The sequence below is a fragment of the Desmodus rotundus genome, chromosome 3 (genome assembly GCF_022682495.2).
Source record: "Desmodus rotundus isolate HL8 chromosome 3, HLdesRot8A.1, whole genome shotgun sequence".
Lineage (NCBI taxonomy): Eukaryota > Metazoa > Chordata > Mammalia > Chiroptera > Phyllostomidae > Desmodus > Desmodus rotundus.
The window spans coordinates 99148634-99163036 of record NC_071389.1 but is presented as its reverse complement, the minus strand read 5'-3'; the positions used below and the strand labels follow the sequence as shown (position 1 = coordinate 99163036).

Sequence of the window (14403 nt, the reverse complement as noted above, 5' to 3'; positions counted from 1 at the left end):
GGTATAATGCAGGCCTGGTTTCACACGAGAAAGCCAATTCGTGGGTTTGGCTCCTGTGTGCCAACTCGCACCTGTTGGTTTTCCGATAGGGCTGCGCTACACTTGCTACACCAAGTGGATCAGTTCCCTATAGTGCTCTCCAGTTCCATCCCTGCTATAGCGAAGGGTAGGAGCTCCTTCTTTCTTTCTGCTGCATAGTATTCCATTGTGTAAATGTACCTTAGATTTTTTTATCCACTCATTTACTGATGGGCACTTTGGCTGCTTCCAGCACTTGGCTATTGAAAATTGCACTGCTATGAACATTTGGGTGCATAGGTTCTTCGTCATTAGCTATTAAAGAAAATCACTTAATACAATACTTGGTCTGTTACTCTTGATACAAGAACACACTGAATGGCCTAGAAATCCCCTCTGGTTTAGAAATTACAAGGAATAATATTTTATTTCAGAGGGACCAAAAAGCTTTTCTTTTCAGTTTGATACCTTCCACTGAGTCTTTCTATCACTTCCCCTTCAGTTTACCTGCCCCGTGGCCTTGGGTTCTGGGTTTACTAGTGGCTGGTTGTAATTGGTATCCTATTCCTTTTCTTTTTAGCGAGGAGACCTTGCAAACTACTGTGAATTGATTTTTCTCTTAAAAGTTATATTCATTTCACCAAACCTCTTTGAAAGCTCTTATTTACCAGGCCCTGTGATAGGCCCCAAGAGTAGAGTTGAAATGGAAACAAGCCATTCCTCTGACCTAATCTCAATTACTAATCCAAATAACAGATAATTGTAATAGAGTGTTATAATTACAATAGAACAAATATGTACCACGTTAATTTCTGCTTGAGTAGCTAAGAGAATGCAGGAGGAGCTGCTTCTCACCCAGAGTTGTAATGGATGACTAGTAGTAAACCAGGTACAAGTGTGGAAGTGCACACAGGCACAACAAGGGTCTGTGAAAAAGCACATTTCCAAAAAATGAATACGGTATATTCAGAAAACTAAAAAATATTCTGTATAGCACAGCATAGGATGTGTATTAGGTGCCAGATTTTGGGTGATTCTATCTATATGCTATGCTGAGGAATTTCAAAAACATACTATGAAAATTCAAATGCACAGAATTAGAACATAATATAATGAACACCCATGTATTATTCATCATTCAGTTTTATTATTTATCAACATTTTTCCCACTCTTGTCTCATCTATCCTGGTTTTTCCCCACTCACTTTTATCTTTTGTATTTAAAAGCAAAGTTCAGACACATTATTTCAAATTGACATACTGAAGAATTTAAACTCTGCACAATGGAGACCATAGCTGGGTTTTAAAGAAGGGATGAAAGAGCTGAGATTTACAGCTTATCATTGCTCTTGGGATATGTGGAGGACATATTCCTGGGAGGTAGGTTAGGGGCCAGTTGGAAGATGGTTTTATTTTAATTCATGTAAACCGTGCTGAAGTGTGTTATAGCAAGGGGAGTATATAGAGAAGTCATTATAGAGAAAATTGTCTAAACAATAGCCTTGGGGAGTAGAGGGATGGAGGAGGAAGCTTTGGAGGGCTTCTTAGCCAAGGTGGAAAGTGTGGGTGTCTGGTCAGGTTTATAGTTGTCCTGCCTTCTTATAACCAGACAAAAACGGACATTCAGCTGCCTGTCTCCACAAAAGCCAAACTTGTCAGGTAGATGCTGATGCAAAGGAAAAGAGGTTTTATTCAGGTGCTGTGCGACCTAGGAGAATGGTGGACTCCTGTGTCAAAGACAATCTCAGCATTCTGCCCAGGCCCTAAGTTCTTATATGGATAGGGAGGGGAGGGATTTTTTTCCTATCCAATTATCTTGCTAGCTCTTTGAATGCTCCAGACCCTATCCATTGATATTTCTAGTTTCCTGCACACTCATAAGAATCTCCCCCTGCCACAATCTTGGCCAGTGGAGGGAGACTCCCCCATGCTCCGACTAACTGTTTTTACAGAAACATCATCTGCTGTAGTTTCTTCCCTAAGTTTCAGTTACCTGTGGTCAACTGCAGTCAAAATATTAAATGAAAAACTCCAAAGTAAACAATTCATATGTTTTAAATTGCACACCATTTCATCAAAATGGTGTGCAATTTACAGTGACGAAATCTTGCACAATCTCACCTGGCTCATGAACGTCCCTTTGTCCAGAATATCCATACTGTATGTACAGTGCAATAAGATATTTTGACAAAGAGAGAGTATATGTCAGTATTAGCTATTGTTAGTAATTTATAAATTACACTTTATCATGGTTATGTGCATATAGGAAAAAAACATTTTGCCATGTATAATGCGCACCCATGTTTTTGGCCCAAACTTTCAGGGAAAAATCTTTCACTTTAATTTTTTAATTCAGTTTTTTATTTATATTTAGATACTTGTTTTTTGTATTATAAAGGAATTTAAGCATTTACTTTTGAACATATTATGGTATAAGAAATTTTATGTACCTGTAACAAACTGGTACTACCCATGTATAATGCGCACCCTTATTTTTCCCCTAAAAAATTTAGTCAAAAAAGTGCTTATACACTGCAAAATATGGTAGTATATACAGGATTTTGTACTATCTGTGGTTTCAGGCAACTATTGGGGGTCTTGGGATGTATGGGGGACTGCTGTAAAGGCAACAGTATGTATCTTAAGTGTCCTAGTTAGAGAAGTCCATTTGACTATAAGCATGGAGCTCAGAAGAGAGAGATTGGAAATCTGTTTGTGCTGTGCAGACAGAGCACATGAAGAGAGGACTGTGTCACCAGCAGGGCCTCAGGGTCAGGCCTTGTAGCCACCTCAGAGGATCCAGAGGTCAAATGGGAAATTGATATGAAAGTGGCCAGCCAAGAGAGTGACTGACCCTCAACATGAAGTTCTTTACTTTGTTTGTTTATGTGTGGTGTTCTTGTCTCTTGTTTCCCCTTACCCTCAACTCTGTTAAGTTTTATTATTTCCTTCCTAAGTTAGCAGGAAGATAGAACTTTAACTTCTCCTATGGACATTTGTTATACACATGCTTGTTCTGTTTATCCCTGTTAGCTTACAGGTGGTTTGAGAGTAGAAGGTGTGTATTCATTTGGGTGTCTTATTGCACCAGTTAATTCACAGCTTTTTACACAATAGATATGCTGTACATATTTATTAAAACAAATTAAGATTCCGGCTTCTGCCCTGGCTGGTGTAGCTCAGTGGATTGAGTACCAGCCTGTGAACCAAAGAGTCACTGATTTGATTCCCAGTCAGGGTGCATGGCCTGGGTTGCAGGCCAGGTCCCCAGTTGGAGGTGCACAAGAGGCAACCACACATTGATGTTTCTCTCCCTCTCTTTTTCCCTCCTTTCTCCTCTCTCTAAAAATAAAGAAATAAAATCTTTTGAAATAAACTTTATTAAAAAATTCTGGCTTCTTCCCATACACTTGGTATATGTTTGTCTTAAGGGCCAACTATGGGTGTGTATGTATGGGTGTGTGTGTGTATTTTATATCACCTCTCTTCCAGTTTCTCCCAGAAAACAAGCTCTTACCTCTTTCCTCGTCTAACAGCATATTTAGGAATTTTATCAGATATTTTTTAAATGGCAGTTTGTATTTAATGTTTGAAGTTATTCTGCTTTGGGACCAACAAAATGAACTATAACATTTAAAAATTTATTTAGAAAATACAAGTTACAAGTAATTGGAATATTGTATCATAAATCTGATCATTGCTTCTGTTTTCTTCTCCAGGGCCTACTCTCTTTTCTGAGTGCACCGCTCATAGGTGCTTTGTCTGATGTTTGGGGGAGGAAGCCCTTTCTCCTGGGCACCGTCTTCTTTACTTGCTTCCCAATTCCACTGATGAGGATCAGCCCTTGGTGAGTGACTTAGCCTTTCATCATCATGACTGTTTTGGGTCACATATGAATAATACATCTGCAAGAGCACTTCTTAACCAATTCAAAGCAGTTGCGTATGTGTTTTCATATGATCTCTTTGGTAACACCAAAAGCCAGTTTTGGCAGTTACCATGTTGCCAGTGTTATAAATGGGGAAATGAAGAGATTACAGAATTAAATCTGAAGCGAAGAAATAGAAATAAAAGCTGTAATTGTCATGAGATGAGTTACAGCATGGAGTCTCAGGAGGGAGCTGAGGATCTTTGTACTTAATGCTGTGGCTCAGTTGACTTTGCAAATGTATTGTTTTTGTCAGCTCATTGGTCTAGAGCACTGATATGACATAGCTTATGTCAGTAGGCAGAGGTCACTTTCGTGTATAATGTGGTGAGACCAATAACCTATTCTGAATCATAATAGGAAATTTTAAAAAAATTTATTGATTGATTTTTAGAGAGAGAGAAAGACATCAGCATGTTGTTCCACTTATTTATGCATTCATTTGTTGATTCTTATATGCGCCCTGACCGGGGATCAAACCCACAACTTTGGTGTATTGGGACAGTGCTCTAGCCAACTGAGCTACCCAGCCAGCACCATGATATGAATTTTAATTTGATCTCATTGTTTGTGATGAATAGGAGGAGAATAGAATACTTAGCATGTAAACAAGTCTGTTTAGTCACCAAGATGAATTGAAATTTGCACTAGAGCTATAACTTACTTGTTTCTGTAAGAGTCCAGAGGTTGGTATTTTGGCCAAAATTCCTGTTGCTAAACTCAGCAATGTGAAGGACCATGTTTTAGAATGGAAGGTTTTTGTGTTTTGTTTTTAATGCAATTAATAGATTTTCTTTTTATGGCGCATGTAAAAATGCCGTCATTTTATTATTTGATAAGAATTTTTTAAAGGTCAACATTTGTCACATTCAAAATTTGTTGGGAACCCATAATGGATCATTTTAGTTTTTACCAGATGAAAAATTTTTTAAAATACTTTTTGTTATTAGTTCTTTCTGTTTAAGAACATTGTGGAGGTGCTCCGTCCAGCAGAGCTCCCCCAGTCACCTCGGATGAGAATAAATCTATCAAGACATGATCTGCTTGGGGAGGAAAGGCTAACCAGTCTCTCAAAGGAGAAAGGCATTAAGCCTCTTTCTCAATGGGTTTTTATTGGTTTTAGTTTACATAGAAATACAGGGTGTATATGTAAACCTCATCAATCATTGACTGGCAGTAATGATCAAGGAATAGATGACATTCAAAGAACTATAAGGGCTTATTCTGAGTCAGGGTCAGATAGCTAGAGTGACTCCAAAGGGTCATAAAACTTTAGGAAACAATTCATTTTATGCTTTGACCCTTAACATTTAAATTAAGGGCATTCTTAGCAAAGCAGGTTTCACAATTTTATGCATTCTTACTTAGGCCTGATCACCCCTGGGGGAATTGCCTTTCCCAGCAGAGCTGCCCCCACCTCTGGCATTGTTTCAGGCTTAACTCAGTTGGTGGGATGTGGGCTGCCAAGAGGTTAGGAGACTTCTTACAGATAGAATGAGGACTCAGGCCATAACATAGCTGAGGGGTGAGGGTCCATCACCCCTTTTCTGTAGTCCCCTAAGTCCTTCCCTGATGGTCCCTTTGTGACTGTGCCTCTCTTAGCCTGTTCCTCCCTTGAGGAATCTTACCCATCATTGCCTATCCAGCCATCCTCCAGGGGCCAAGCAGGGTGAAGTAAAGGGGGCAGAGGCTACTCCCCTGCTGGGAGGATAACTTTTGTCTCCTTAGTGTCTTATGGTCCCAAGGTCCCCTAGCTGTTGGGCCTTTTCACCTGTCTGTGGGGATACAGCTCCTGAAGCCAGGCAGGATGGTTCCCAACAGAACATAACATGTTTTTCCAATGAATTAGGGCTTTATTTTTAGTGTCCTCTTAATACATTAATTTTTTTTTAATTTTTTAATGATTTTACTTATTCCCTTACATTTTTCATGGTGCTGATTTTGCTACTCCTATTGACTAATGAATAATGTTAAATAAAAGATATGATTGTGGACTTATCTTTCTCATAATTAAGGAAGTGTTGTAGAGTTTTATCATTAATGTTAAGCTAGCTTTTATAACCAGCTTTTAGATAGAAAAATACTCATTCTATTTTAACCAGAGATGTTCTTTTTGAAAATGAACATTCAATGTCAAATTATTAAAGATGCCTTTTTGCAAAATGGAGATCATTTGATTATTCTTCTCCTTATATTTGCTATTATAATGAATTATATGAATATATATTTCTAATATTGAAACATTATATCTAGGATAAATCCTCATTTTTGTTCTATGACATTCTGTTTGCTAGTGTTCTGATCGGGTTTTTTTTTAAGGCATCTATGCATATGATAAAAATTTTTGGACTTAATTACATTAATTTTTTTTGTTATCTTTTGTGTAGCTCTTGTAAAGTTATTTCTTATGTATGCTGTCTCTTAACTAAAGCTTGGAAATTTAGAGAATTTTTATTTTCTTGTTGGCATCCTTAAAAACTAACTACTTATTGAAACTGCTTGTACTGATACCTTTTAAACTGACAAAATTAGTATGTTTCTGCTTCTTTATCTCCATCTTGATCATCTTTTATTAGTTGTCCTTTATATTTATACATGCATATTTTTAAAATTTATTTTTTGATTTATAATCTACATGATATCTTTGGCTCTGTTTATAAAAATGTACATACACTACCTCTCCTGTGGGTAATTGAAATGATTTTTTTAGGTGGTATTTTGCAATGATTTCCGTGTCTGGAGTCTTCTCAGTCACGTTCTCTGTGATATTTGCCTATGTAGCTGATGTCACTCAGGAGCATGAACGAAGTACTGCTTATGGATGGGTAAGATAATAAATTTTGTTTTTTAACCAGAAAAATAATTAACATTCTATCAAAAGTTTACTGAAAAGTGAAATTTAAAATAAGTAGTAAATACTGACTTACATAAAAGAAAATCTAAGGTAATTGAAATAAAATACGAGACTTATAAAAAGTTAAAAGATGGCAAGATAGAAATTGCTATTAATTCTCTGGTTTTAGAACTGGAAGATTACCAGGAATGTGTGAGTTCCTAGTTGTAAAATATTTTAAAAGTTGATTTGTTTTTGTTAGCTGATCTCTTGACAAATCATAAACAGTTTATAGATTAGAAGTCTCTGTGTACCTAATTTGAATTGAAGAGGTGTTAGAATCTCAGCCATGTTAATCTATTGTTATATTACTGGTTGTGTCCCAGTCAGTTATTTGGGAAATAATACTGCAGAAAAGGCATTGCACTCATTCATTCAACAAGTAATTGTTTAATGCATTGCAAAAGTTAAAAAAAACCTTTTTTTTGGATAATTGAGTATTAGATAATCATTTCTAATTTTCCTAGGCATGATAATGGCATTGTGGTCAAATTGGCAAAGAAAGACCTGTAGAAGATGACAGGCTGAAACCTTTATGTCAGAGTGTCACTCTCTGAGAGCTACTCAACTTGTTCAGGGGGAAAAGAGGGCGTGTGGGTATGTGTTCAATGGGTGAACCTGTAGTGGCATGTGGGTGTTGTTGAAGAAGAAAAATTTATTTGTCTTACCTTCTAGGGACTTTAACTGGCCTAATAATTACATTGGCATAATACAGATCAACAGGAAAAAAACCAAATTTAATTTAATATATACAGGAGCCCCACAAAGACATAAACAACACAAAGGTAGTTAGGCAGTTGGGGCTTATATGCTATCATGAGCTAAGGAGAAGAATGAGGGTAAGGTTCTGGGGTCTCAAAGGAAGAGGAAGACAATTCACAGAAAGACGAAAAGAGTAAATGATTGGTAAACCAATGTTTGCTGTGTCATGCAGATAAGTCTTTCTGATATAAACAGGTGTCTTTGGTAATAGCTCTCTTTCTGGTATAGTCTCCCTATCTAGTAAATCTTTTAGGCTGTTAAAGGGAGAAGTATAAAGCTTTTCCTAAGTCTTTTAGGTCTTAGTTAAAATTTTCCATTTCAACCCCACTTTCCCTCTAGCTGCTACCTGCTCTCTATTCCCTTCCTTTTCCCCTTCTTCCCTAAATGTCTCGTGCCATGTCCTAAAGCCAGAGTATCTCCAGAGTGTTGTGGAGGAGAACAGAGGGATCTGATAGGAAGGCTTCAAAGAAGGCAGCATGTTCAGGATGGCCCTTAGAGGTTGGTCAACAGAGAGTTTAGAGGTGCCAAAAGCCTCTTTTATCACACTTGTTATGCAGACTGTCTCTACATTTCAGAACACACCTGTTGAGATGCTAATTTCCCTTCTATGTTACTAGATTTTTGATCCTTGCTTTCAGCAGGAGAAAAAAAAAAACCATTCACAAAGCTATTGTGCTGAGCATTAGGGCTTTGAGGAAAGATTTCAGAGAGAGTTCTGGAACCAGTGAACTTAGCTCCCCTCACTAGCTGAGTTCTTCATCTGTAAATAATGCCTGCTCACAGGGGTACTGAGAGAAGTCACTGGGAGACGTGTGCAGCACAAGTATAGGGCTGCCTGGGTTTGGTCAAAGGACTCAGGATCTTAGCTAATGTATTTCTATGAGATTAACATTTAAACTGGTTAAGTTGGGGTAAAGTAGATTGCAGATGCTGCTTCATAATGTGAATGTTTCTCATTCAATCAGTCTGAATAGAACAAAAAACATGAAGGAAGCTGATATTTGTTAAGCACTACTATATTCCATGAACTTTGCCAAATGTTTTACTTATATCATGTAATTTATTCATAACATCCCAGTAATACAAATATTTTTATCATTTTGTAGAGAAGGATATTGAGGTTTGGAAAAGTTACGTAATTAGTAAAAGGTCCCAGGATTCAAAGTATTAGATCTGGGATTTATTCTCAGTTCTATCTGACTCTACAAAATCTAGAGTGAGACACTATGAAAGGAAAATAGTCCCAAGAATCTTTACATTTATTCCTGTGTATTTCAGATGTGGAGATGACAAAACTAAAAGAGAAAAAAGAGAAGTTTGCAGTTTACCTATCTTAGAGATATAGGAAAATTTATTGCTAATTAACAGGATTGTAGCTGAGGTTCTAAAAAGCTGAGGTTTTGAGATCTGTGAAAGAATATATAATATGTGTACCTTTACTTACTGAAACTCCTCCAATAAGCCAAGAAAGTGGTCATTCTCAGGGCCACAGCAATGAATAGTCATATTAACTAAGTTAATGCTTATTGAGAAGTTGCTATGGTGAAGTCATCCTTTAGATTTATTTACCAGAGTCATATTGAATTTTAAGTGAGGGAGGGGTTTAGATAAATATGCAGACTAAGCATGTAGGCTGCTTTAAGCTTTAAGAAAGATACAGCATTTTGCATAGAATTTCATGGAGTCATTGATCCCAGAAGCTCATTTATTTACCCAACAAATACTTTCTAAGCATCAATTGTCTGAAAGTAATACTAGTCTGATCAAATAGACTAGTTAGGAAACTACTGCAGCTCTCTACCCCCTTCTGATATTTGAAATTTTGTGTCTTACCTTTTTACTTTTGTTTTCGTATTCCATGATTAAGTTGGCTTCCAGAATAGTCACTATTATATAGTTTAATATTAAGCAGAGATTTCACTAAAGTCCTGTTATTTCTCACTATTGAGATATATACAGGGTGGGGCAAAAGTAGGTCTACAGTTGAAGTTCTTTACTCTTAGAATGCTGTGGAATTACAAAAAGCAGTTTCAGCTGAAATTTAGCAGCTGTGGATCTGACTATACATTTTAGTGGGGGAAAATAATTTGAGAGATTGGAAAATGGCTTTAGTTCCTGTTATCTATTTGAAATTAAGGTAGTTATTTAACAGTTTTATTACTGTTTATTTGTATATTGTATGGTAGAGTATCTTTGCAATTTATATACAAAATGCGAAAAGGATCAAGATGATGGAAAACTTAGGAATAAATGAATGATTAACCCATTTTGTGCAGATACTTTGTGCACCAGAGGACACTGCAGCATCCCTTAGTACATGAGATGCTGCAGCCATGCTCCCTTAGCTGTTTGCATGTCATTGCAACTCACAATGTACTGATGTGTTTGCCTTGGTCTCTTGAATAACATGGAAAAACCTGAAGGACAGGAACTCTGTCTTCTTATTTATCTGGTACATAGTGGGTATTAAATAACTATTGAATCAATGAATTTGTGTTCCCCAGATTGGAATTCTGTACACCCCCTTTGTTCACCAGAAATGATTGTATTTGACTTACAGTATTTTTAGTGCACCAATTTCAGATATGTTGTATTTTTCTAAATTTAGTTGGGGTATGATGAAGGAAGGATGTCATTTGCAACCAGGAGTCATAATTTTAATCATAAATAATGATTTCTGTGGTTTCTGTAGGAAAAATGGTTTTGGGATTGCCTGAGAGAGTGGGGGGTGCTGGGTGAAGGAAGGCAAGGGGGGGGATTGAGACAACTGTAATAACATAATTAATAAAATATTAATAAAATAAAATAAATAATATGGAGATGGAAATAATAGTAAAAAAAGTTTTTTTTCTGGCCCTGGCTGGTGTGGCTCACGTGGTTGGAACATCATACCATATACCAAAACATTACAGGTTCAATTACAGGTCAGGGCACATACCCAGGTTATAGGTTCAATCTCTGGTCAGGGCATCTGTGAGAAGGCAATCAAGGGATGTTACTCTCTCACATTGGTATTTTTCCCTCCCTCCCTCCTTCTCCCTTTCTCTGTCTTTCTCACTCACCTTTCCTCTCTCTCTAACCAATGAAAAATTGTTCTTGGGTAAGGCTAAATAATAATAATAAATAATTTTTGTTTTCTTGCCCTAATTGTTTTCAAATCACTTATTTGACCCACTACTTCATCTAACCGCCCACAGATGCCATCTTCCCTGGGTCAAGCACTTCTGTCCTTACAGCACCAGCCTGGAGGAATGTATTAGCCTGGTGTTCCAACTCTCTGTAGCCCCACCTGGCCGAGTTCATGACCTGCAGAAAGGTCTGCTGTGGCTTGGGCACCGTGCACTCTGCCTTGGGGAACAATTAAGGAAATTCAGAAGAACCCAATAATAGTGGTATGGGCATTCAGTGAATTGTGTGGTTCTGGAGCAGTGGGCCATTTTTTCACTCCCTGCACAACCCTGGTGCTGTCAGCCAACAGTAGACCCATGAGCCCTGTCTTTCAGATTTCCAGTGGCCCTGCCCTGCTGAGCTCATATTGGCAGGCTGCTCTCAATGGGACTTTTGGTGCAATTTTTTTTTTTTTTAGAAGATTTTGGCAGAGACTCAGACAGACACTGAGTTATGTGGCTCTGGAGCAGGGGCCATTTTTCCCTCCCTATGTGCCACTAGTGCTTCTCCCCCAGCAGGAGACTCACTACCACCCTCCTGCTGAACTTGAGTCCTGCAGAAAAATCTGCTGACTGCACCCAATTTGCACCTGTGGCATACTTTTTCTTGGGAAGCTATTGTCAGAGACTAGGACAGGCACTGAATTGTGTGGCTCTAGAGTGGTAGCTATTTACCCTCAACCCCCCTCCATGCCACTGTTGCCATCCCCCAACAGGAGACCCACTAGCCTTGTCCTTCTGACTCCCATTGGCCCTACTCTGCTGAGCTCATGCCCTGCAGAAAAGGCTGCTGGCTGTACCCAACCTGGACCTGCAGTGCGCTTTTTCTCTTGAGAGACTCATGTTGGCAACTTGGACAGGCACTGAGTTGTATGACTTCAGAGCAGGGGACATTTTTCCCTCCACACACCACCACTGTTATCCCTCAGCTGGAAACCCAGTAGGCCTGGCCTTGCCACCCTTAGGGGTCCCGCCCTGCCAAGGTCATGCCCTGAAGAAAAATCTGCTTGTTGCACCCAGCCTGGACCTGCAATGTGCCTTTTTGAGGACGCCCTGATCAGAGACTCAGGCAGAGACTGAGTAGTGGGGCTCTGGAGTAGGGGCCACTTTCAACCCACTCAGTGCCTGACCTACAATACTCTCATATAGGAAATCCACTAGTCCTATTTGCCTGAGCTCGCACCTTGTGGAAGAGCCTGTGGGCTGTGGCCAGCCTGGGCCCACTCTGCAGTCTTTGAAAGGCTCTTTCAGAAATACAGGTGGCCTCAAGGGGTTGTGGAACAGCTTACAGAGAGAAGCCGATCTCAGGGTGCCTTGAGGCCTTTTACTGATCTGCCCTCAGACTTGGAGCTGCTAGAAATTGACCTTTATACAGGGATTATCCTTTCCCCCACACACCCAGGCCCAGTAGAGGAAGCAACAAACTTGGATTACATGGCAGCTCCAAACACATAGCCCAAGGCAGGTTACAAGCAGCATCTGACATTGACTTGCACCAGAGTCCCTCCCAAGTGGACCCAGAACCAGCACAACCCAGGGTGGGCTTCAGACCACACCAGAGTACAACCAACTAACCACACAAGTGACACATTCAAAGGAAGATCTTGGCAGGCACCAGACTCTTCTGGGTCCAACTCTGCTTGGGGAGGAGGGGGCAGGTCTAGCATAGCAGTTCATACTATGTGGTCAGGGTTTATCCTTATGATTAGCCAGAACCTGGGGTTATCCCACTCACAGATGGGCCAACAGCAGTCAAGACACAACTACAACAGGAGGGCTTATATAACCTACCCAAGAGGCATTCCTAGAACACCAGCTAAGGTGATCAGGAAGACTGTGCTGCTGACTCCCATAAGACACCTACTACATAAGAAATCATACCAACATAAGGAGACACAGCAGATCTACCTAATACACACAGACAAATATGAAAAGGCAGGCAAAATGGGGAAACAGAGAAAACATGTCCCAAATCAAAGAACAGGAGAAATCCCCAGAAAAAGAACTAAATAAAGATAAGGCAAGCACTCTACCAGATACACAGTTCAAAACAACGCTTATACAGATGCTCAGGAACTTGGGAGGACAATGGATGAACTTAGTGAGAACGTGAACAGATACTGCGTATTAAAGGGACATCGAAACCATAAAAAAGAATCAGTCAGAAATTAAGAATACAATACCTGAAATGAAGAATTCACTAGAAGGAATCAACAGCAGGGTTGATGAAGCCAGAGGATCGAATCAGCAATTTAGAGGTAAAGATCACAGAAAACAGCCAAGCAGAGGAACAAAAAGAAAAAAAGAATTTTTAAAAATGATGGAAGTCTGAGGCAGGGGTCCCCAATCCCCAGGAAGTGGACTGATACCAGTCTGTGGCCTGTTAGCAACCAGGCCACACAGCAGGAGGTAAGCAGTGGGTAAGCAAGCAAAGCTTTGCTGACATTACTGCCTGAGCTCTACCTTTTGTATCCCCTCCCCCCACCTCTGATCCATGGAAACATTGTCTTGGACAAAATGAGTCCTTGGTGCCAAAAAGGTTGGGTGGGGACCGCTGGTCTAAGGGACCTTGTGAACAATATCAAGCGTAACAACATCTGATTCGTAGGGGTATCAAGAGAGGAGAGAGCACAAGGGATTTGAGAAACTATTTGAATAATGGCTAAATATTTCCCTAGCCTAGTAAATGAAAAGCACATACCTGCCCAGGAAGCAGAGAGAGTACCAATCAAGATGAACCCAAAAAGGCTCACAACAAAATACATCATAATTAAAATGGCAAAGGTTAAAAAAACAGAGTCTTATGAGCATCAAGAAAAACTTAGTTACTTTCTATAAGATTGTTAGCAGATTTCTCAACAGCAACACTTCAAGCCAGAAGGGGTTGGCAGGAAATACTCAAAGTGATGAAAAGGAACTACAATTAAGAATACTTTACCCAGCAAGGCTGTAATTTAAAACTGAAGGTAAATTAAGGACTGTTTCAGGCAACAAAAAGCTACAGTATCCAGAAATCAATTAATATGATAAGCCACATAAACAAAATGAAGGGGAAAAATTACATGATCATATCAATAGATATAGAAAAGTATTTAACAAAATGCAGAACCCATTTATCCTAAAAACTTTCAGCAACATGAAAGTAGAGGGAACATAGCTCAACATAATAAAAACCATATATGCCAAATCCACAGCCGATATCATACTCCATCATAAAAACTAAACAGGTTTCCTTTAAAATCAAGAACTGGGGGTGTGTACTTTGACCACTCTTATTCAGCATAGTACTAGAAGTCATAGCCATAGCAGTAAAATAAGAGGAAAAACTAAAATGTATCCAGTTTGGAAAGGAAAAAGTAAAACTGTCATTATTTGCAGATACCATGATACTGTATATGAAGAACCCTAGATTCCACCAGAAAACCACTAGAACTGATCAATTCAGTAAAATAGCAGGATACAAAATAAATACCCCAAAATCTGTTTCATTTTATACACTAATAGTGAAGTAACAGGAGAAAAAAAAAACTAAGAAAACAGTCAAATTTAAAATTGCATTTAAAAAAAAGTACCTAGAAGAAAATTCAACCAAGGAGGTAAAAGACCTGTACTCATAAAATTCTAAGATACTGAAA

General features: G+C 38.9%; 1 protein-coding gene across 6 annotated transcripts in view; it reads left to right on the top strand.

The window, feature by feature from the left end:
• MFSD14B (major facilitator superfamily domain containing 14B) overlaps positions 1 to 14403 on the top strand; it is a 184973-nt gene that overhangs the window by 84592 nt on the left and 85978 nt on the right. For all 6 annotated transcript variants that reach the window (XM_053920618.2, XM_045188073.3, XM_045188070.3 and 3 more), the window contains 2 exons: positions 3738 to 3865; positions 6657 to 6771. In XM_053920618.2, coding sequence (XP_053776593.1) covers positions 3738 to 3865; positions 6657 to 6771 — 243 coding nt within the window. The remainder of the gene's footprint in view (positions 1 to 3737; positions 3866 to 6656; positions 6772 to 14403) is intronic.